This window comes from Phoenix dactylifera, chromosome 3 (genome assembly GCF_051530095.1).
Source record: "Phoenix dactylifera cultivar Ajwa chromosome 3, Ajwa_hap1_PhDact_Kaust_v1.1, whole genome shotgun sequence".
NCBI classification, from domain to species: domain Eukaryota; kingdom Viridiplantae; phylum Streptophyta; class Magnoliopsida; order Arecales; family Arecaceae; genus Phoenix; species Phoenix dactylifera.
In genome coordinates, this window is record NC_143192.1 from 52,079,231 (window position 1) to 52,103,671 (window position 24,441).

A 24,441-nucleotide genomic window follows, 5' to 3' on the forward strand; every position below is an offset into this window, starting at 1 on the left:
TCATCAGGAAGATCCACAACATATGCATTCGAACTGATTTTCTTTAAGATTTTGAACGGTTCTGCACTACAAGTTTGCAATTTCTTAAACGTATCTGAAGAAAATCGTTCAAGCCTAATTCTTATCATGACGTAATCTTTTTCACTTAACTCTTTATAACGTCTATGTAAATCAGCAAGAAATTTATATTTTAAATTATTAAAATGACTACAATTGCTGATTTCTTGATGCAATGAATGTGGATGTGAAGCAATTAATTGTGCAGACTCATAGACTCTATACTGATGAGACATGAAAAACAGGTCTATGGGTTGCCTAGGTTTATAATCATGCACCACTTCGAATGGATTTATACCTATGGACTTATGAACCGAACTATTATATGCAAACTCAACTGTCGGTAAAATTAAATCCCAAGTCCTAGCATATGCACTTGGGTTGAGCCTATGATGTGGAAGGTTGGGCAGAAATACTTCGGGAACTAGATCAATTGCATGTTGGATATCACGCATCGGAAAAAGTGCATCCGGAAGATCATCAGGGACTACATCATTAAGCTCCTCTAGAAGGGAAACTACTATAGGGGAATGTTCAAGATTGGACTCCACATGGGTATCTTTAGCTACAAGTGCCAATTCAGGTGACTGACTCTCAATATCTGTCACTATCTCTTCCACAGTAGTGATGTGAAATGACTTGGTCGTACTTAGATCAATAATCTCCCTTTGGAAATCATTTTGGACAAAATCTAATTCTATAGGTTCGTCTTCAAAGTCTTCTTCATAGTCTTCTATATTTGGTTCATAGACTTCTTCGACATATTCGGCCTCTTGGTTCCTAACTTCTGGTTCAGTAATCGAGTAGGTTTTAGTGGAACATTGGGGCGCTATGTGGCCGAATTGTTGACACCTAGAGTATTGGGTTTGGTGCCTAGGAGAGTGGGGAAGGACTACAGGTGGTGCGACCAAACCGATTTTAGGTTGGGCTGTAACAGGGGTTGGCGATTCAGGGGTCCTAGAACTTTGCACGAGCTCACGGATCTCTTGTCTGAATTCCTTGTATCCAGCCCGTATGGCAACGATCTGTTCCTTGATAGACCTCAAAATGTCGGAATTCATGGTAGCTACAGGGGTTTTAGGTTGACTGAGATAGTACTCCATATCACTACAGGTTGGCATGCAAAGTTGATGTGAAATGCAGTGTCACTAATGAAACCTTAATAACTATAATGTAGGACCAAAGTTGATGCTGGACAACCTACTAATGCAATCTGTTATGACTTCAGAAATCAGCAAGTCTTCACAATAATAACTTAAAATTTAAATGTTGCTGATTTTTACTTCGGTTATTCAGAATTAAGGATTAAGATTATTCAATTTAAGAAGTTAGATTGCAATCAAGTAGTACAGTTGTTCTGATCCTAAATCAATATGATCGAAGAATGTTGAGAAGCATCCAGTTGTTAGGGTGTGCTAATTTAATATTTAGATTTTAACAGGGCAAATAGGATGGGTTTGAAAGTAGGGGTTCTATGTTCTGAATTTTGACAACAATATAAATTTTCAAGTATATGGCTATCATGCAAGAGAACTAGAACATAATTAAATGAACAAGCCCAAGAAAAGTGAAAACCTTATTACCTGTCGTGAAGTAGACGACCAGAATGTGTGCTCGTGGGCTGGGGCGACGATCGTTGCTTGGTTGCAGCTGATGAACCTTTTCAATTGGCTTCAATTGGCTTCTATTTGGATCTGATCACAGCACCTTGGCTAGTCTGCTGGGCTTGTAAAATGGAGGAGAGTAGACCTGCTGAGTTTGTGAGATGGGATCAGACCTCAATAGTGATGGCCTGCTGGCTTGGGCCTGTGAGGAGGCAGGGGGTGGCCCGGCCCAAAAGGGGCCGTGAGGAGGAGAGGGCGGCGGGCGTCCTGTGGAGTCGGCCGGTGGTGAGGAAAATGGGAGGGGATGTACAATGAGGCCGTCGGCGTCAGCTCGGGCCCCGGCGGGATGGTGGCGTCGGCTCGGGCCCCGGCGGGATGGTGGCGTCGGCTCGGGCGGTGGACGACGGAGGAGGGGATCGGAGGCGACGGCGCTCGGCGACGGGGAAGCACCGTGAGGGAGCGGCGGCACCTCGGCGGTCCGGCGAAGACGGCGGCGGAGGAGCCACGACGACGGCAGCGGCGGCGGGGCGACGACAACGGCGGCGGGCAGACGATCGGGGAAGATGAACAGGTACCCTTTCTTTTCTTTTTTTTTCTTTTTTTTTTTTTTTTTTTTGGTGAACCCTTTCGGGTTCGGATTATCGGATTCGGGTTTTTAGAACGCAACCCGCTCCGATACCCGTTAACGACCGCACGTGCAATTCACGTGCATGTTTTTTTTTTTTTTTTTTTCTTCCGGAACGGGTCCGGGCTAGTGGGGCGGGCTAACGGGTCTGATACTTACCCGTTAATCTGTTCCCAACCTCCCGACCGTTTCGGGAGGGTTTCCCGACTCTCGCTGCGGCGGCCGCGGAAAGGAGGGACGGGCGGCGGCTGCGTATCGGCCGTAGGGGACGGCGACGGAGCTCGAAGCCGCGGCTCTGTGGTCGGCGGCGACAGGCGGCGGCCGATCACGGCGGCGGGCAGCCTCTTCCCGGATCGGGTGGAGGGCGTCCGAGGCTGTCACAGGGCGGTGGTGGGCGGCGGCTGGTCACAACTCCGGCAGTCTGTGGCTTCTGGCGCCGCGTCGCAGGCGGCTGCTCTTTGGGCGCTGTTGGCGGTGAGTGGGGTGAAGGCGGCCCCGGGTGTGATGGGCAAGGGAGGCGTGCGGGCTGGTGCGAACAGGGTTGAGAAGGGGAAGCGGTTCGTGGTGTGAACGAGGGAAGAAGAGGCTGGATCGTGGCTTTAGCAACAGGGGCAAAACCAGCCTTGCTCTGATACCAAGTTGATGCCGGACCAACTTAAATGGAGGCAGGAGAAGAGGGGAAGAGAAGGAGGAAGAAGAAGAGAAGAAGGAGAAGGGAGGAGAAGAGAAGAAGAGGAAACGTGGGAAAAAGAAGTCTTTTAATTCTGCATTAAACCCTAATCATGAAAATAGTTCCCTATATATAGGGCCCAGATACACAATTTGCATAAACCCCCTTACACAGAAATAAATCCTAATAAACCCACAAATAACACAAATAAACCACAACTAAGCCCTAAAATGCAAATAAGCCTATAAATAAAATAAACCACAATAAACCCTAAAATGCAAATAAGCCCAGAAATAAAATAATAAAATAAATATGCAAATAAACGGGTCTGACTCAATCCGGGGGCTCAGGATCATCTGGATGAAGGGCTCTGATGTCCCCATCATTTTTTTTTCTCAAACGCGCACGCGGCCCGAGAATTTGGCCGCGTGCACATCTAAGTTTTTCCCAACACCCCCCCCCCCCGCTGCGCGGTGCTCGGCTTCCCCAACCCCCGCGGGTTTCCCGCCCGGCTTCCCCATCCCCCGCACCACCACCTCCCCCCCCCCCCCGCCCCCCGGCGCCCGCCTGCCCCCTGCGTATCGGGATCCCGATCAAGGGCCCAAGCCCGGAGCCGAGAACTGGTTAGAGACAAGAGAGAGAGAGAGAGAGAGAGAGAGAAGAGGTAGAGGAGAAGAGGAAGGGATGGAGTGCTGGTGGGATCGAGTGGTGATTCCGATGAGGCGAGTCTGGATCAACGTGGCTACTCGCATCAGAAATCAGAAAACCTGTATTTTTTTTTTTGATGATCCTTGTCGAACGAGTCGATCAGAACCATTCCAGTGGAAGATTAATTAGATTAGATTTATTTCATTTCTATTTTTCACTGTGAACCTGAATTAAATTTTTTTTTTTTTGGTTTCTAACCGCATATTATATACTTTATTTGAAGGTAAAAAAAACAAAATATCACCCATTTTTGATTGATTGTTGAAACATAATATGGATGTATGTTATTTTTTTTTCTTTTATTTTGTTAGGATAGGTTTGGTTGATAAGCACTCTCTCTTACAATTTATATCGTGTATACTTATTTATTCAATGTACAGGTTCTTAAATAGAGCAACAACTATTCAAATTAAAGGTAAAATTTGGAGGATATTTTAGGAAGGTTAAGAATTCTACAAGACTTAAGTACTACTTTGGAAGATAAAAGAGCTGGTTAGTTGATGTTGGCTGTTATAAAGGATTATAAAGGCTATCACATTAATTAATGTATCTAAATTCTTTCCATCTTCTAAGATTTTTTTTGTGTATATATCCTTCTAAATATAGAAAATTGCATGAATATCCTTGTAAAGTTACTATTTGCTTGTATACCCTTATATAAATTTCTATTTGCATGCCTACCCATTAAGGGTATTTTAGTCATTTTAATTTGAAACCGTTAATTTTTTAACGGCGTTAGATGGCATGGGTATATATGCAAAAATAAGAATAAAAAAGGGTAAAATAGCAAAACAAGTATTTACGAGGGTATACATGCAAATATCAATTTTAGAAGAGTATTCACGCAAAATCTGATATTTAGAAGGTATCCATGCAAAAACCCTATCATTAATCAAAGACTCTGAGGGTTATCTTACTTTTGTGCTATGACAAGTAGTTTGATTTCTTGAGTCTTTTCCACGCATCATCTCTATATTTAGTTTTCCTATATACTCTGATGAAATATCTGATTCAATATGGAAACCCTTTCAATGTATACAAAAGTCTTTGTTTTTCTCATTTAGTTGTTTTCTGCATATAACTTCTAGACTGTTTGGTATATCATCTTGAATTGTTTTGTCTAAAGCACTTACGTTGTCACCTAAAAGGTTATATGGTGCTTAATACTAAAGCACTACCCATTTAAATGTTTAATTTAGTCCATTTAGTCATATAAATGTCCTCTTAAATCTAAGCAACTTATCTATTAGGCATTCTTATAATCTTGTGGAATATAACAGTCTCCTAGTTCTTCATGCATTATACTCTGCTGGTGCAACACTCAATCTTCTACTAGAGTGCCAATTGTAATATCTTTCTTAGTTTTGTTTCAATTTCATCTTTCCCTTTACATTTTACACTATGCCTGAGCATCTTACCGTTTATGCCAAACACCCTTGTAAATTTTCTTGTAAATTATTTACCTGCCAAGGAACTCCTATTGCTTATATACCTTAATGCCCTAAAATGGATTGATCTTATACAAGTTCCTAATTTTCAATAATGTAAACCTTTAACTATCAGTAACACAATAAAATATATAAATAAAAATGCAAGAATGAACATACAGTAAAACCATGGGCAGACTAGAGTAATTTCACTAATTGACTAATTGCAAAAGTTTCAAATATAAAGGACAAGTTGTCATGGAAATTGTTGGGATGGTATGACAAGGGGCTTTGGGTTATGTTTAAGGGTTTGAAATCAGGAAAGATATTCATTTGAGAAGTTGTAAGAAAGCTTTTAGGGAGAATTTGAAGGGATTGAAGTGTCAATAAAAATGGTTAGCACAAATGAATAGCTAGATCATTTTAGAAAGCCAAGCTTGAATAGATGGGTTAAAGTCCATTGATATGGTTATGATTTACTCTTTCTTCTCTCCTTTTTTTTTATTACCCTTTCTTCCTCCATTTTTATTATTCCATGAAAAAACTATGAGCCGTTCGGACATGGTATATCACTATATTGGATAAATGCCTTGGTTTTATCTATTCAATTCTCATTGTTTTTTGTCTTGATAATTAGCTATCAAGGATACAACTTGTTGATCCCAATAAATAGGAAGACCATGGTTTTGAAGTATGCAATTGGTCCAGTAATTTAGTCTATTAATGGTTATCTGCATGTCTCAGTTGCAAAAATCTTCATGTTAACTATATTCCTGTATAGAGAGATTTTGAACTTTTGTATCTTTCCACAATTGGTTCATGTTAGATCTTTTGGTAAATATCATCCAGTTGAAATGCTCCTGGATGCTTAGTGATGCATGATTGATGAAATTTGAACACAAAATTTAGATATCTTGTACCATGTCGGTGGTTCGCGCTTAATAACTAGAAGATTCTACATTAGGTGCGACATTGTGGTTAGAATCTTAATTTTGCTCGTATTCCTACGCCTTGATTTCTACGCCTTATCCTAGTTCTTCAACCATGTCTTAAATGAAGTATTTTTGTTGGCAACACTTTACTCAAGATCAGTCTTATTGGATGGTACATGTAGCATTTGTTTGTTCCATCAATCATGTATTTCTGTGCAATGCAATAACTCAAGAAGTACCCGATTATTTTGTAGAGATGCTCCTGAGATGCTTTCATACCCCAAATATCTGAGCGTTCTACTTGCAAACACCCGAATCCACTTTGTACCCTCAATTTGGATTAGGTTAATTAAGACCATATTGCAAGGATTATTGTGCCGGAATCGAGCCCTAGACCGGTTGCCCAGCGACTCAGGTCGGTACGGCACCATGTTGTTCCATCGCGAGCTCGTACCGACACGATAAAGGGGGTGAGGGAGAGGGAGAATGGTAGAGAGACAAAGAGAGAGAGGAGAGAGAGAGTGGGAGGAAGGCTAGCGGAGGACTGGCGAGCCACGTGGAAGAGGCGGAAGAGGGGCTCCGCCTTCGGTACCTTGTTTCATTCTGTTCAAAATCGGGGATCGGAGGTGGAGCTCCTTCTCCGTGCAGCGGCTCCCCGGCCCTCCGCCGGCCGGCCTCCACCTCCCTTCCTGCTCTCTCTCTCTCTCTCTCTATTTTCTTTCCTTTTTCTTCTCCCCCTCCATCGTCGGTACTCGTTTTGATTATCAGAATCATTCCGGTCAGTCATCAGTACGGCTCGGTACGTTCCGAACCGGATGGTTTGGGACAGCTCCGCCGACCATGCCAAATATTTGTGAACTAACTTGGAAGATAAGAGAACCCTGGGCTGGGGGATTTATTATTTTTTCCTAGTGACTTTACTTTAAACATCCAAAACTTCGACCATATTAGACAAGTTTAGTATCTTAAACTTAAAACTGTATTAAAACTTGTTACTTTTGCTAAACAGATTTTAAAAAGTAAGGACTACAAAATTTACCTCTAGATTGTCATGCAGTATTATATGGGTCCAATCAAAAGGGAAGGAAACAGGGGAATGCTGAAATCGTATGGAGAAAATTGAGACACTATATTACTAGCCATATTAAGTTACAACAGAGAGGATAATTAAGACATGAAATAAAAAATACAAATTTATTTAATCCAAAAGGTTCCATATTCTCAGTCATGCGGTAGTATCACCTCTGGGAAGACCATATTTTAAAAAGAATAATCAAGTTGGATGCCTTATGTTTGGTTGTTTTTGAATTCATAATTTTAGGAAAACCATTTTACACAATAACACATTAATCTGATCCAGTGAAATGTCGAATGAAATGTCTCATGAAACTTGCGTTACATACTCTCCAATCAAATGTCCCAATTGGTTCCCGAGGAAAGCTATTTATTCTATAAACTAGTATTCTTTCGCTCCTTAATTGTTTAGGAATATCTTTTTGAATGGTTTTCTTCCCAAGATGCTCCATATTAAGTTAATTGTGGAAAGCTACTGTCTGTCCCACCTGCTAGATCTATAGGCATTTATATAATTTTTCTTCCCTTTTACTAATGATGAGCCTGATCTATGTAAGAAACTTGCACTTGAACCTGGGTGTGGTAAGGGGAATGGCAAACTAACACGGCAGCTTATAACTAAAGTTGGTAGGAATGAAGCGAAGCAGGCTATATACACTTTCTTTGTAGTGCAATAGAAATGTTTGTACAAGAGATGTTATACAATTTTAAGGTTGTCTTCATTGACTCATCGGTTTGGTGGATATCCATCTGTTGCAACGAGCTCTGCATGCTTATATTTTCAGGATTTTTCTGCACACTTCTGGTAACTTCACCTGACAGGAGAGATTACAGGAAAAAAAATATTATCCTCAATGATATCATCTATGGTTTTGTGCTTCATTATAAGTGGACTTTTTCATCTGAACTTTACCGTTGATCAACTACATTATTCATATCACATAGGTAAGAGGCAGCTACCTAGAGTGACCCTGGGAATCAGAATCAACGAGGGTAAGCGTGGCATTGTTGCTATGGAAATCATAAATATCAGCCTTCATGTATGACAGGGAGCTACGGTCATCCGAGTTATGGAATTTATGGCGTGGGTTGTATTTGTTTTGTCTTGTAAAGTGTGGTCTACGGATATGTTAGCTTTTTCTCTCTCTTTCTGATTGTCCAACTTCTTAGGCAGTAGGGCTCGAGCTTGATTCTCCGGCTATTCTGGAGTACTTATGCTTTTCCTAGTGGTGGCAATTTTGAAAACCTGTCCAAAACTTATAATATCTCCTTCTGAATGTCTGTAGAACTAAACACTAAAAATAACATGATGCTTTGCATTTTAGGAATGCTTGATAAGATGGCTGTGTGCTTTTAAACCTAATATTTCCCTGATAGAACTAAGCGCCGTGTATAATTTGTCTTTCATAAATCAACCATCTCTAAAATAGCTTTAAATTTATTGACATGCATAGATGGCTTTATAAAGATTTCAAATTCTCGATGAATGAAGCAAAACAAATGCCAAGGCGCACCACCTTCTTATGGATGCCTGATAATTGTTTGTTTTTAAAATTAATAATTTTAGGAACATGACCCACCCTATCATGCTCCAATGAGGTGTAGGCCAATAAGGATATGACAGGGAGAGTAGAATTGTTGACACCTATGAATTAGGATATTGAATTTATCATAAAGGGCCTATGTTTAGTGAAGTAGTTTTCAAAACACCTTTTTTCTGAATAATGTTATTGCTATATTGTAATGACCATTAGTAACTATTGTAAAGGCATAGACTAAACTATTATAGTATGAAGATAGCAGTCTTGGGGGCAATTTGTATAGGATGAATATAGCAATCTTGTGGGTAATTTGCATTGGAAACATTTTATGTTTAATTGATAAAATATTAAACATTGCTTATATTATTGATATGAAAAGAATAACACAGTAAGTTCTTGGGAAAATGATTAACCAAACAATGGCTACTATGATCATCATATCAAGGCATTATGATGCCCTATGATGATGATTATTTATTACTGATTAAAATATGCGTGTAATGAAATTGGAGATGCCCCCTTCATGTATTTTCTAACCCTATGTTTTTCATCTTTAGTGCGATGAACCCATCACTACATGCTAGTTACTTGTACACTACTTACACAATATATATGAGCTATACCTAGTCTAATCCACCATGGAGCTACATTTGAACTGCTTCAAACTATGATGGGTCATGCTAGGTCTTCTTGAATTGCATCAAATTCCACTAAGCAATATATATCCTTTGAATCAATCGCACTATCCTGCTCTCGCCTTAAACATGCCAAACATCATCTTGCTAGCTAATTTGGACCAAGAATCACATACTTGGCATTACAAGGAATTTCTCACTCCAATAATAACCATACAAAAATTCAAAATGAAGTCTCTCTTTGGTTTCGAGCGGGCCTAGTCTCACTATCAATACTCTTCATGTGTTTGCTTCATCTAAAGCAATCATAAGATAATTATAAATGCACAATGAAGTTTCTGTTAATAAACCCTAATATCTACCGCTAATGAACTAAAATTTTTGGGATGCAATGGCAAATCGGAAGCCAAATCAAGGATCCGGCTTGATAAAATCTCCGCATGCTTGGAACCAGCATCATTAGCATCACATATGTTATCTTTGTCAGCGTCTAACTTTTTTGGTTTGACAGCATCACTTAAAATATCATTAGTTCCCGTTTCGGGTTGATAACGATACATCCATGAAGGCTCTACCATTGAAGGATATATTGACCATGGATCTATGACTTCATCTGTTTCACCATAAGCCATTCAAAACTGATCCACAAGATCTTCGAAACATGGCATCGCATTGCTCAAGTTCTGCTGAAAATCTCGCCTCATTGAATGATTATTGTAGATGCTTATGATCCCATTAAGTTCAGTAATTGGTGCACATGGCGATGGTTGCCTCATAGCATTGAAATCGGCAATTGGTTCATCAGGTACTACCCCAAGTGGTTGCGGCATGCCATCGTCGAAAGTTGCTTCCATTGCAAAGAGCTGTTTCATATCATTAAAATCAACCATTGGCGCGATCAGCGCTGCTGCAAATGGTTGCATCATACTATTGAAATCAATCATTGGCTCAGTTGGAGATATTGCTGTTGTTTGCGCCGTGCAATTAAAATTGGCCATTATCTCACCATAGGCCACTGCTAATGGTTGTGTGGTACCATTAAAATTAGTCAGTTGCTCACTTGGTGTTGTTACTAATGGTTGTGCCATCATGGCATTACTATAGCCACCATTCCAGTCAATAAAAATCTAATAGCTTTGATTGTTATTTGCAGCTTGTTCTTGTTCAGTTGGCATGTCTGATTGAGCTTGAGGAACTTTTAATAGCTTATTAGGATTATCAACAACACCTCTTTTCTTATGAACGAGGCATAAGAACCAGTCATCACGCTGAAAGTAGGAGAAAAAATAAAAAAAATGTGAGCTTGGTGTGTATGCTTAATGTGTGATTTTGCTACAAAGAGATATATATATCAAAAAGATAATCAGAATGCATGATAGATAGTTATGAAGCTAGCTTTTCATTAAATCATTATTCAACCTCTCAGTTTTTAGGTACACGCAAAACAATCCGTCTGTGGGCCCGTGCCAAAGCCGTAGCGACCGCATAGCGCGGCTGCTGGCGGCGGAACAGTACACTCTCATCCACTATTCACTCCATTCACAGAGGAGAGAGAGACGAATCCGCCTTTGTTCCTGATGCTCTTCAACCTTCCCCGGCTTCAGGTCGCGGCGTGGCGGCGCCGCTCCGGTCGGGGAGTTTAGAGACGGAGGAGAAGGGTCGGGAGGCTAGGGACGAATAGAGAGAGCTTCCAGATCTATAGCTTTTCATTGGATTAAGCTATAGCTGACGTGGTAAGTCTACTGAATAATTTCTCCTCCGCGCTGCTCTCTTCTCCGCCGCCTCCATCATCTCCTTGGCTCCCTGCGTCAGTATTTTGTGGGTCGGTTGCCATGTGTGGCCGAGGTGGCGAGGTATTGGTGTCTCAAATTACTACCGTTGTGAGGCACCGCCCTTTTTTTTCTTTTTTTGGTGCAAGGCCCCGCCCTTCAGCCGGGTTATAAAGAACCTGGACCGGTCCAATGGGAGTCCCGATGGGGCTCCTTCTCTTGTTCCCGAACCGACGGAAGCGGAGTTCCAGTGCCGCCGGACTTCGGCGCGACCTTGAAAACCCATCTAAAAAAACCCCTTCTCTCTTCCCTCTCATCATCCACTTCTGATTCTCGATCACTCCCGAACCCGACGGAAGAGGAGTTCCACTGCCGCTGGACTTCGGCGAGACCTTGGAAACCGTCCCTCCTTTCCCGCCCCTGCCCCCCAAGAAGACCATCGAGGAGATGTACCAGAAGAAGACGCAGCTGGATCCGTCGAGAAGCACACCCAGACCCTCTGGGTCGACGAGAACGGCGAGATGGTCCACCGCCCGGTGACCTACGTCCCTGGCATCTTCGAGATCTTCGACGAGATCCTCGTCAATGCTGCTGACAAGAAGCAGCGGGATCCGTCGATGGCCTCCGTCAAGGTGGAGATTGACGTAGCCGGGAACTGCTTGAGCGTCTACAACAACGGGGATGGGATTCCCGTCGAGATCCACCAGGAGGAGGGGGTCTACGTGCCGGAGATGATCTTTGGGCACTTGCTGACCAGTAGCAACTACGACGACAGCGTCAAGAAGACGACCGGTGGGCGGAACGGGTACGGGGCGAAGCTCACCAACATTTTCTCAACCGAGTCCGTCATCCAGATTGCAGATGGAAGGAGGCAGAAGAAATACAAGCAGGTTTTGTTGAATAACTCTTGTTTTGATTTCTTGATCAACGATTAGATTTTTTTTCCTTCTGTTCCCCTTTTGGATCTGAAATTTTGGAAGTTTTTGATGAAATTTCTTGATTAGGGTTTATGTCTGCAAAGATATTTGGGTCTTGGGATCTAGGTTTCTTTGGTTTTGATTGTAGGGTTTGTTTACTCTATTTTTGTTAGCCCGTGGGATTTGAAATTGGGTGTTTTAAGGCAAATGTGTTTCGGCATTCTTTGCAATACGACTTCGGGTCTGTATCAGTTATCTTTCTTACGAATTTCTTATCGGTTGTTGTGGAAATATATTAGGGTGTCTTTTTTATAAAATTTTGATATCTCGGTTCGAATTTTCGGGTTGTGTGATCTCGGGGTTGTTTGAATTAGGGCTTTTGTTTGCAATCTTGGTTTTTAATTCTCGTGCACAAATCTGTCGTTCTGTTGTTATTAGAATTTTCTTCTTTTTGTTTTTTTTTTGGTGCTTTGGATCTACTGGGTCCTGGGTTTACAGTTTTCTGTGATCTTTTGTGAACTTTGGGGATTTGGAGAACGCACACTGGCGTTTGTATTCAAAATTTTGTTAGATCTTGGTGGTAAAAGTTGGAGCTTGGCGTGTGAGTTCAATTCTGTAAGGCATTTTGTCAAAATTTTGGCATTTGTTTTCTAGAAGCGTGGGAAAATTTAGGGTATCTGTGATTTTGGACTGGGGCTGATGGGTCTTTTTATTGCAATTGCTAATTCGTCAATTCAAGATAATGGTTTCTTTCCGCAGCACTTGTAGGCCTTCCAGTTGAAATTTGGAGCTTGAAGTTATCATTATCATTGTCTTGTAAGGCATTTTGTCAAAATTTTGGTATTTGTTTTCTAGAGGCATGGGAAAGAGTTAGGGTTTCTGTGATTTTGGACTGGGGCTGATGGGTCTTTGTATTGCAATTGCTAATTCCTGATTTCAGCATAATGGTTTCTTTCTACAACACTTATAAGCCTTCCAGTTGAATTGGAGGTTGAAGTTATCATTATCAGTTAAGTTTCAATGTCTCTGATTTGGATGTAAGATTTACCTTTGCAACCTTGTCAGGTTTCGTTATGTCGAATTCTGGGTTTTGGATTAATCAAAAACAACTATTGGGTTGGTGATTTGAATCGGATGTAATATATAATTCTTTTGATTTTCAAATTATGGTTTGTGCAGGGAATCTGGTTTGATCCATAAGCTAAAAAGAGGGGTTGTCAGCTACAACTTCGGGTATCTGCGGTGTTTTCTTTACAATCGGAGTAAGTCTATATTTCAAAATTTGGAAGTTTTAAATTTGATTCAGCTGAACTCCTGGGTCCGATTATCTGGAACAGGGGTTTGAATACATCATCCTTATCGGGTTCCTTAGGATCTGTATGCTTAGGAATTTAATTTGATGATCTTATTGTCCATATTAATTGATATTGTATTATTTATGTCTCTATTTTGCTTTGCCAAAACTATTATCCTAATTTAGGTTTTTGGTTTGCAGGTGTAACTTCTAAACAATTTCTAGGTTATGAGTTTTAAAGTCTCAGCCTTGAGATTGGGAGATCTGCGGTCATGGTTTCTGTGATTCTTCATATGTAGGTTTTCTCAGAAAATATGGGAAAGAAGTCTGAGCCCTCCATTGTTAAGTGCAAGGAAGGAGAAAACTGGACTAAGGTCACTTTCAAGCCAGATTTGGCCAAATTTAACATGACCCATTTGGAAGATGATGTGGTTGCACTCATGAAGAAGAGAGTTGTTGATCTAGCAGAGGGAGATTCAGCAAAAGCTCTTGCTGTGAGTAGCGTGAACTTAGTTAAGTCTGTTAAAATCTAAGCTTCTGAGTATGAATAAGTAATTTCTGCTTTGCTGTTTAATATACAGATGGTATCTCTGTCGTAGGAAGGAACCACTATGGTGTGTTCCCTCTGAGGGGTAAGCTACTGATTGTGAGGGAAGCAAGCCACAAGCAGATAATGGAGAATGCAGAAATCCAGAACATTAAGCAAATTCTCGGTTTGCAGCAGGGGAAGGAGTATGAAAGCACCAAAGGTTTAAGGTATGGACATCTCATGATAATGACGGATCGGGTATTTTTTCGATGTTGTTTATGTTCATTCTTGGAGGAAAAAAAGTGCCAGCATACTTGCAGGTTCTTTGTCTGCTGGTGCAGGATCATGATGGTTCTCACATCAAGGGCCTCCTGATTAACTTCATACATTCATTTTGGCCATCACTGCTGAAAATCCCATCGTTCATGGTTGAATTCATCACACCTATAGTGAAGGTAGGCCTTGATTGTAAAGTTTTTTGTTAGAAAATTGTTATATTTAGGATTGTGAAGCAAGTGATGCATTTTCTGTTCTACTCATAACAGAAACAAGAATGTCCTGTCATTCTACTCCATGCCTGAGTATGAAGCATGGAAAGAAAGTTTGGAAAGGAATGCAAGTAGCTGGTCTATTAAGTATTATAAGGTCGTCCTGTTTTAGAGTGTAATGAATTAGAATATAATCTACCTAATATTCTGTTAGCTCCCATATAGCATTGCTTATCTTTCATGTTGCCTGTCGTAGGGGTTGGGAACAAGCACATCAAAAGAAGGAAAGGAATATTTACAAGATATTCATAAGCATAAGAAAGATTTTATGTGGGTGGATGAACAAGATGGAGATGCTATTGAATTGGCATTCAGCAAGAAAAAGATTGAGGCTAGGAAAAACTGGCTTCGCCAATTTGAGGTAAATGCCTTTTCCGTTTTTTTTTTTTTGGGTGCGGGGGGGGGGGGGTGCGTGGGTAGGGTGCGGGCACACTTAGATTAATATCTGCCTTGATCCCAAACTAGTTAGGGTTGGCTAAATTATCTGTTTTGAATTCTGATAAGAAAATTTTATCAATGTCTACAGCCGGGCACATATCTTGGTCAGAGGGAGAAGCTCATCAAATACAGTGATTTTGTCAACAAGGAGCTGATCTTGTTCTCTATGGCAGATTTGCAGCGCTCTATACCGTTAATGGTTGATGGCTTGAAATCAGGCCAGAGAAAAATTTTGTTTTGCTCATTTAAATTGGGATCGCCAGGTGCTATGCTTATGACGGCCGTTTGGCCATCTATAAATTAGGAGATGAATCATGGACTGTGTTGATTACTGGTTTATTCAGCTCGTCTCTCTCTACGGCGCACCATGAGGGGAGCCTATATATGTTTGGCTTGGCCGGCAATGCTTCGGTTTATGAAATTGCTTCCTCTTTGGATTCTGCGCCGTTCGATTTGCCAGATATTGATGACGAGGACTTTGACGATCTGATTTTCATCACAACATCTTCACAGTTGTTATTGTTTGCCTGTTGTAATAGTTTTGTCAATGCTGATTCTGATGATGACGATGCGGATTCTGAATTTGATTATGCCACGCATTATAAGATGTATGAGTTCATGTCGGAGAACCCTTCCGAATGGTCTCTGATCAAAAGCATTCATGACAATGCAATGTTCGGAATATTTGTACCACACCTGAACTTCATTGTTTGTACCAGAGATATTTCTGGATGCCAATAGGACTGCATTTACTTTAGTAAGCTCAACCGTTGCACCGATTGGTCATGTGATTGACTCTACAGCAGTGCTTATCAAATAGATGTGCTCGATCTTAAGACCGGCAACTTTGAGGATTTATTGTGTCATCCCTAGGAACCAGACTCCAAAGAGTTGGCCCAAACACCACGCACCAACTTTTTGGAGTCTGGTTTCTAGGGATGACACAATAAATTCTCAAAGTTGCCGGTCTTAAGATCGAGCACATCTATTTGATAAGCACTGCTGTAGAGTCGATCACATGACCAATCGGTGCGGCGGTTGAGCTCACTAAAGTAAATGCAGTCCTATTGGCATCCAGAAATATCTCTGATACAAACAATGAAGTTCAGGTGTTATATAAATGCTCCGAACATGGTATTGTCATGAATGCTTTTGATCAGAAACCATCCGGAAGGGTTCTCCGACATGAACTCATACATCTTATAATGCGTGGCATAATCAAATTCAGAATCGTCATCATCAGAATCAACATGGATAAGACTATTATAACAGGCAAACAATAATAGCCGTGAAGATGTTGTGATGAAAATCAGATCGTTAAGGTCTTCGATATCAATATCTGGCAAATCGAACGGCTCAGGGTCCAAAGGAAGTTTTGTATCTTTCATCGGGCTTCAAGATGCTGGTTGATTAAAGCTTTTGTTAAAAAAATATTCAATTGAAATACTCTTTGGAATTTGAATATTTTGTAGGATGTTTTTGTGGACGTAATCTGTAGGATATGAATATATGAAGAAAAAGTTTGAACCAAGTTATAAATATCCCACATCATGCTCGGTCATGCCCTTAAGTATCTTTATGTTTTATATCCAAGCCGCCAAACTCTTATTTGAATCTTGCTATTGCTCTCCTCCCGTCTATCCGCTTGAAGTATCTTTTATTACCAATACTACCTATTCTCAATCCATCTTATTATATAATGAATTTAGTATTCATTTCTTTTACCCTTTTTTAGTTCCTATATCATATATGTCCATAATACAAAATAACCAGATACTAATCTATTAATTTATGGAAATTTTGGTGAGATTTCAAATAATGTTACACAAGGGGTCCTATTGACAAATTGACATGCTTAAAATTGACAAACAATGCTCCTATATTTCTGGATTAGGTAACAAAGGTAGTGCTATATTATGCTTAAAATTGGCAAACTGACATGAAATGAACTCACAGAATGTTACACTAGAGGTCCTACTGACATTGATTTAAAAATCTAAAAATAACTCTGACCCTTTTAAAAGGTTAATTATTTTAAGCTGTAATTAAACAGATGTTTGATAATTGGGTTTGAAATAATATTTGCTACAGAATTTATCCAGAGATCCCCAAAAAAGAAATATTATATGCAATGAAAGGAAGGAAAGGTAAAAGAAAATGAGATTTGAGTTTGGATGGTGGAAATTGTAAGACATAATATAACTATCTTATAATACTGCGATATACAGGACATATTTTAAACATAACAAAGTAATCATAATAATTAATATATCCAAATAGTATGAAGTGTTTCAAGATGTGCAAAGATCACCTCTCAGAGGACAATTTTGCAAAAGGAAAACCTAATTATATGCCACATGTTTTGGTGGTTTCAAATTTAAGGTTTTGGAGAAACCACTTTTTCACCTAGTAAAGACAATATCCAGATCCCTGGATAACATACTCTGATTCCATAAAAATTTAAGTTCAGCATGCTAGGAATAAAATCACCTGAAAACCACCAATGCTCATGTCTTTTAATGTTACAATGTTTCTCAGTTGAAATGTTTTCCACTTCCAAGCTTGTGAATTGGACTTTCTGCATGCTTGCCAAAAGACTAGGTATAGCTAGCAGAGAAAAACGAAAAAGAGAACCAAACTTACTCAATGAAATATTCTGCTTTGCATTGTATATGCAATATAACCATGTGCTGACTTATAGTGGCTTGTATGGTATGTACAACTCTGATATGCTGTAGTATTTGCCAGATATCTATCAATGAGTTATACACAATCGTGTGACAGGTATTTATTGTGCAAAAGTTGATGCTCACCAACACTTATAGCACTCTTGGGGTTAAATGTTAATTTATAAAGAATATAATGACTCATTTTTAATTTGAAAAGTTACTAAAAGTAAATTTTGATGCAGAATGTTGGACCAAAAGTCATGATTAGCACCAAGTTGGATTACAAAACCTTGTAACATGCCAATTATACTTGTTTGGGAAAATTTCTTTCTTATGACTTCTGACCATTGGTGCTTCTTTGCTGCTCATTATTATTATGATGATGAAATTTACTGGTCTCATGCATGGTTATGATTCAACAGGCTTTCACATTTTGAATTTTCTTTGTTAGTGATTGATTTTCATGTTTGCCGAGCACAAATTGCTCAGTTGTTCTGCTCCTCTGGTTTTACTATGTCGTTTCTATGTAATCATTCCTTGATTCACTTGACCTTATATATATATAGAAAGACAAAATTACATTGATTCTACACTATTTTCTTGCTATTTTATCTTTTTTGCAAAATATCCACGTTTTAGTATGATATAGGCGACATACTTACTAAAGAGAGGGAAAAAAGTATTGCAGTGCTTTACTGCTGCTTGATATTATCATATCAAGGATGAACAAAGTGTATTGGAGGCACAGGATATTCATATTATTCTGTAATATTATCCAAACTTAATTATGGTGCAACTCCAGGTTTATATATCATTAATCAAAGACTCTGAGGGTTATCTTACTTTTGTGCTATGACAGGTAGTTTGATTTCTTGAGTGTTTTCCATGCATCATCTCTATATTTTAGTTTTCCTATAGACTCTGATGAAATATCTGATTCAATATGGAAACCCTTTCAATGTATACAAAAGTCTTTGTTTTTCTCATTTAGTTGTTTTTCTGCATATAACTTCTAGACTGTTTGGTATGCCATCTTGAATTGTTTTGTCTAAAGCACTTACGTTGTCACTTAAAAGGTTATATGGTGCTTAATGCTAAAGCACTACCCATTTAAATATTTAATTTAGTCCATTTAGTTGTATAAATGTCCTCTTAAATCTAAGCAACTTATCTATTAGGCATTCTTATAATCTTGTGGAATATAACAGTCTCCTAGTTCTTCATGCATTATACTCTGCTGGTGCAACTTTCAAGCTTCTGCTAGAGTGCCAATTGTAATATCTTTTCTTAGTTTTGTTTCAATTTCACCTTTCCCTTTACATCTTACACTATGCCTGAGCATCTTACCATTTATGCCAAATTATTTACAAGGGTATTTATGCCAAATACCCTTGTAAATTTTTTTGTAAATTATTTACCTGCCAAGGAACTCCTATTGTTTATATACCTTAATGCCCTAAAATGGACTGATCTTATACAAGTTCCTTGTTTTCAATAATGTAAACCTTTAACTATCAGTAACACAATAAAACATATAAATAAAAATGCAAGAATGAACATACAGTAAAACCATGGACAGACTAGAGTAATTTCACTAATTGACTAATTGCAGAAGTTTCAAATATAAAGGACAAGTTGTCATGGAAATTGTTGGGATGGTATGACCATCTGCTATAACGATTTATGTATATTTCTTGGTAAGGGGCTTTGGGTTATGTTTAAGGGTTTGAAATCAGGAAAAATATTTATTTGAGATATTATAAGAAAGCTTTTAGGGAGAATTTGAAGGGATTGAAGTGTCAATAAAAATGGTTAGCACAAATGAATGGCTAGAACATTTTAGGAAGCTAAGCTCGAAGAGATGGCTTAAAGTCCATTGATATGGTTATGATTTACTCTTTCTTCTCTCCTTTTTTTTATTACCCTCTCTTTCTCCATTTCTGTTATTCCACGAAAAAAATTATGAGCCGTTCGGACATGGTATATCACTATATTGGATAAATGCTTTGGTTTTCTCTATTCATTTTCTCATTGTTTTTTGTCTTGATAATTAGCTATCAAGGATACAACTTGTTGATCCCAATAAATAGGAAGAGCATGGTTTTGAAGCTTGAAATGTCGAATGAAATGTCTCATGAAACTTGCGTTACATAATCTCCAATGAAATGTCCCAATTGGTTCCCGAGGAAAGCTATTTATTCTATAAAATAGTATTCTCTCTCCTTGATTGTGTAGGAATATCTTTTTGAATGGTTTTTGTTAGGGGAAAACGTCACCACGCTGACCGAGTAGGGGTCGACCGAGCAGATCCCCTCCGAGTAGGGGTCGACCGAGCAGATTCCCTCCGAGCAGAGGCCGACCGAGCGGCCCCCTCCGACCCGCGGGCGGCCGAGCAGATCCCCTCCGAGCAGGGGCCGACCGAGCAGGGGCCGACCGAGCGGCCCCCTCCGACCCGCGGGCGGTCGAGCAGACCCCCTTCGACCTGGCGGCACCCGAATAGCTCTACCTACCCAAGGACGTCTGACCTGCGCGCTGAGGCCACGTCCTCTCGCAACACGACCGAAAGACTACGTTTTACCTTCATCAACAATTAATGCGTAGGGATCCTGCGGACATCCGGTTCACTCAACAATTAAAGCGCATGGCCTCCATTGCCTACGGACATCGAGCCTCTCATGGCAAACCCGCCAGGCTACGAATGATGGCATGACTCCACGATGACTCGAGCTTTGGCCTAATCTCCTACAGTAATAGCATTGATTCACACGATCGAGCATTAATGCCCAACTGCACGACAGACCATTCGTTCTGTTACATCACAGGTAACCCGGCCCCCTCTATAAAAGAAAAATTTCTCCACTTTAGAAAAAGGAGGAGAATCTTGTTTTCCGGCTTCCTCTTTCTCTCCTCCCCCATATTTTCCCCTCTGACTTAAGCATCGGAGGGCCGGCGCTAGAAACCCCGGCCACCGGCTTCTTGCAGGTCTCCAGGAGGACGCCGCCCGCCGACGAGCCGCAACCCTCCACTCCGGCAACGGAGCTCCTCCCTCTCAGCCGACGGTCGCCCCCGGGTCCAATTTCCAGCAACAGTTGGCGCTAGAGGAAGGGCCCGAGTCGCGACCATGAAGCTGAGAAGCAAGGGAGCTTCTAACGCCTCCCGACGGCCTCCACCTAGGGTCGAACCCCCATGTCCGCTCGGAGCCCAAAAAGAAGAACTTTTTCTTCCAATCGTGAATGGACGACGGAGCACCCTAAAAGAGTGGTCGGCCCGCCCGAAGGGCGATATAGAGCCACTCTCCGTCTTCCGGGTTTGATTTCAACATGAAGAGCCGCCGGAAGACATTCACGGAAGACGGGATCCCGTATGCCATACACAGTGACAGGAACCCGATGATCGTCCTCCATGCGTTCGGAGCGAGTTGCACCGGGACAAGTTGGTACTCCCCGAGCAACTCGTTCACGAACCCATGGAAGGGAAATCGTAGGCCGGCCCATAGTGCCTCCAAGTACACTCCGATCCGACCTAGGGGGGCTTCGTTATCCGATCTCCCAACCCAGCGGGTTCCAAATGGAACCCTCGCCGAGGAAAGAACCACTCCTCGACCATCTCAACCTCTAACTCACTCATTGTGGACCCGATTTCATTCGGACCGAGACCCATTAGGAAAAAAGAAAGAGAGAAGAGAAGGAAAGGGAAGTCCCGCGCGGATGAAAAGGACACCTACGGGGGTTCGCCGGAGACAATAGAGGATCGGCCGCTTCGAACTGAGAAGGAGATGGGAGGAGGATGAAGACAATAGGAGAGAAATTGGAGACGGCCAAGGAGGGATTTATATATAAGCCCCTCTTGACGGCCTAGATCTGCGAAGCGGAACGTTGCTCCCCGCTCAGATCATGACACGTGTCAACCCTGAGAATTAATGCGCAGCATTCGATTCGACCCGACGCTTCGAATATAGAAGCATCTCATCGGATCGTGTGGTCTCATCATGAGCCCACGATGCGAGGACACTTCGAAAAACGAAAAGGTACTCCTGATGAAGCGTTCCCGAAAAAGGAGACGCCGCCCATTAAAGGCGCCTTGAAGCGCGTGATAATTCAAAATTCCCATAATCCATATTAACGCAGCCAAAACTACTTCCCGCGCTCGAGCCTGCGAGCAGCTCGAGCTCGGAAGTCGGGGGGTAGTGTTGGGGGAAAACGTCACCACGCTGACCGAGTAGGGGTCGACCGAGCAGATCCTCTCCGAGTAGGGGTCGACCGAGCAGATCCCCTCCGAGCAGGGGCCGACCGAGCGGCCCCCTCCGACCCGTGGGTGGCCGAGCAGATCCCCTCCGAGCAGGGGCCGACCGAGCAGGGGCCGGCCGAGCGGCCCCCTCCGACCCGCGGGCGGTCGAGCAGACCCCCTTCGACCTGGCGGCACCCGAATAGCTCTACCTACCCAAGGACGTCTGACCTGCACGCTGAGGCCACGTCCTCTCGCAACACGACCGAAAGACTACGTTTTGCCTTCGTCAATAATTAATGCGTAGGGGTCCTGCGGACATCCTGTTCACTCAACAAGTAAAGCGCATGGCCTCCATTGCCTATGGACATCGAGCCTCTCACAGCATACCCACCAGGCTACGAATGATGGCATGACTCCACGACGACTCGAGCTTTGGCCTAATCTCCTATAGTAATAGCATTGATTCACACGATCGAGCATTAATGCCCAACTGCACGACAGACCATTCGTTCTGTTACATCACAGGTAACCCGGCCCCCTCTATAAAAGGGGAATTTCTCCACTTTAGAAAAAGGAGGAGAATCTTGTTTTCCGGCTTCCTCTTTCTCTCCTCCCCCATATTTGCCCCTCTGACTTAAGCATCGGAGGGCCGGCGCCGGACACCCCGGCCACCGGCTTCTTGCAGGTCTCCAGGAGGACGCCGCCCGCCGACGAGCCGCAACCCTCCACTCCGGCAGCGGAGCTCCTCCCTCTCAGCCGACGGTCGCCCCCGGATCTAATTTCCAGCAACAGTTTTCTTCCCAAGATGCTCCATGTTAAGTTAATTGTGGAAAGCTATTGTCTGTCCCACCTGCTAGATCTATAGGCATTTATATAATTTTTCTTCCCTTTTACTAATGATGAGCCTGATCTATGTATGAAAATGGCACTTGAACCTGGGTGTGGTAAGGGGTGTGGCAAACTAACACGGCAGCTTATAACTGAAGTTGGCAGCAATGAAGTGAAACAGGCTATATACACTTTCTTTGTAGTGCAATAGAAATGTTTGTACAAGAGATGCTATACAATTTTAAGATTGTTTTCATTGTCTCATGGGTTTGTGAATATCCATCTGTTGCAACTAGCTCTGTATGCTTATATTTTTAGGATTTTTCTGCACACTTCTGGTAACTTTAGCTGACAGTAGAGATTACAGGAAAAAAAATATTATCCTCAATTATATCATCTATGGTTTTGTGCTTCATTATAAGTGGACTTTTTCATCTGAACTTTTACCGTTGATCAACTACATTATTCATATCACATACATCGGAGGCAGCTACCTAGAGTGACCCTGGTAATCAGATAAAACGAGGGTGTGGCATTGTTGCTATGGAAATCATAAATATTAGCCTTCATGTATGAAAGGGAGCTACGGTCATCCGAGTTATGGAATTTATGGCGTGGGTTGTGTTGGGGGGGGAATAAGATTTTTCTCAGTGTTGGGGGGGAATAAGATTTTTCTCTCTGTGACATAAATGCTCCTAAGAAGCTGTACAACCTCCGACCCCGGACAGCCGAAGTCGGCATCCGACCTCGGAACATCCGACCTCAAGATGACCAAGACAACCGACCTCGGGACCTCTAAGCTAAGAAAGACCCCGACGTTCGAGGTCTACTCTTGTCGACCGCCTACCACGGCCGTGCACCTCTGAGGTCCGGCCGAGGACCACGCCCTGACACCCTTCGGGCATTTATTGCGCATGGCCACTGTAACCCTCCGGCTTACTCAACAATAAATGCGGATCTCCGGCTTACTCCACAATAAATGCAGATCTCCGGCTTACTCCACAATAAATGCAGATCTCCGGCTTACTCCACAATAAATGCAGATCTCCGGCTTACTCCACAATAAATGCAGATCTCCGGCTTACTCCACAATAAATACGGATCTCCGGCTTACTCCACAATAAATGCACATAGCTCCTGTCATCTACGGACTCCCAGCTCTCCACGGCAAGTAAGCCCAGCAGAGTCTAGTCGACTATGATAAGACTCTGGTCTCGGCCATACCTCCGACACCGATACAATAATTCGCCTGGTTGCACATAGCTCCTGTCATCTACGGACTCCCAGCTCTCCACGGCAAGTAAGCCCAGCAGAGTCTAGTCGACTATGATAAGACTCTGGTCTCGGCCATACCTCCGACACCGATACAATAATTCGCCTGGTTGCGCGCTAGTTCGGGTTGTACGACGCCCTCACCGCCGACATCAGTGCAATGATTCGCCTGACCAAGCGCCGACCAGAACGACATGCCGAGCCGTACTACGGCTTCGCCCCGCTACATCACAGGTAAACCGACCCCCGCATATAAAAGGGAGCCTTCGCCTCTCGGAGAGGGGGGGAGAGAAAAAACATTCATACACTCACTGTTTGTCTCCTTCTCACACCATTTGCCCCCTCCCTGACTTGAGCGTCGGAGGGCCGGCGCCGGAAAACCCGGCCACCGGCTCGTGTGCAGGCACCTGAACGGAGGACACCACCAGCCAACGGATCGCCGCCCCGCTGCGAGGACCTGCTGCTCCTTCTCTCCGACCGCCCCGGACGGAGGACGCCGCCCGCCGACGGACCGCCGTCCCGCCGTGAGCATCCACCTCCCGCTCCCTCTCCTCGACCGAAGATTGCCCCCGGGTCCAATTTCCAGCAACAGGTTGTATTTGTTTTGTCTTGTAAAGTATGGTCTACAGATATGTTAGCTTTTTCTCTCTTTCTGATTGTGGGAAGGCTAGTTCAGG

General features: G+C 42.2%; 1 protein-coding gene across 2 annotated transcripts; it reads left to right on the forward strand.

Moving 5' to 3' along the window:
* The first annotated feature begins 10,685 nt into the window (after positions 1–10,685).
* On the forward strand, positions 10,686–13,978 carry LOC103698179 (DNA topoisomerase 2-like). Of its 2 annotated transcripts, XR_015976659.2 has the most exons (5): positions 12,718–12,775; positions 12,900–12,968; positions 13,139–13,221; positions 13,455–13,747; positions 13,835–13,978. XR_015976659.2 is itself a non-coding variant. In XM_039117924.3 (4 exons), exons 1-2 carry the CDS (start codon positions 11,564–11,566, stop codon positions 13,157–13,159), a joined length of 390 nt encoding a protein of 129 aa, XP_038973852.2. In that variant the 5' UTR covers positions 10,686–11,563; the 3' UTR covers positions 13,160–13,221; positions 13,455–13,747; positions 13,835–13,978. The 2 variants fall into 2 exon arrangements, 1 of the variants encoding a protein (XP_038973852.2); XM_039117924.3 differs by lacking the exons at positions 12,718–12,775; positions 12,900–12,968 and adding an exon at positions 10,686–11,932.
* Positions 13,979–24,441: the final 10,463 nt, after the last annotated feature.

Excerpts from the sequence above, each read along its gene's own strand:
- LOC103698179 (XM_039117924.3), top strand. The coding sequence starts at position 11,564 with ATGGTCCACCGCCCGGTGACCTACGTCCCTGGCATCTTCGAGATCTTC. Across the intron at positions 11,933-13,138 it reads GGCAGAAGAAATACAAGCAG|GGAATCTGGTTTGATCCATA; the intron begins GTTTTGTTGAAT and ends TGGTTTGTGCAG.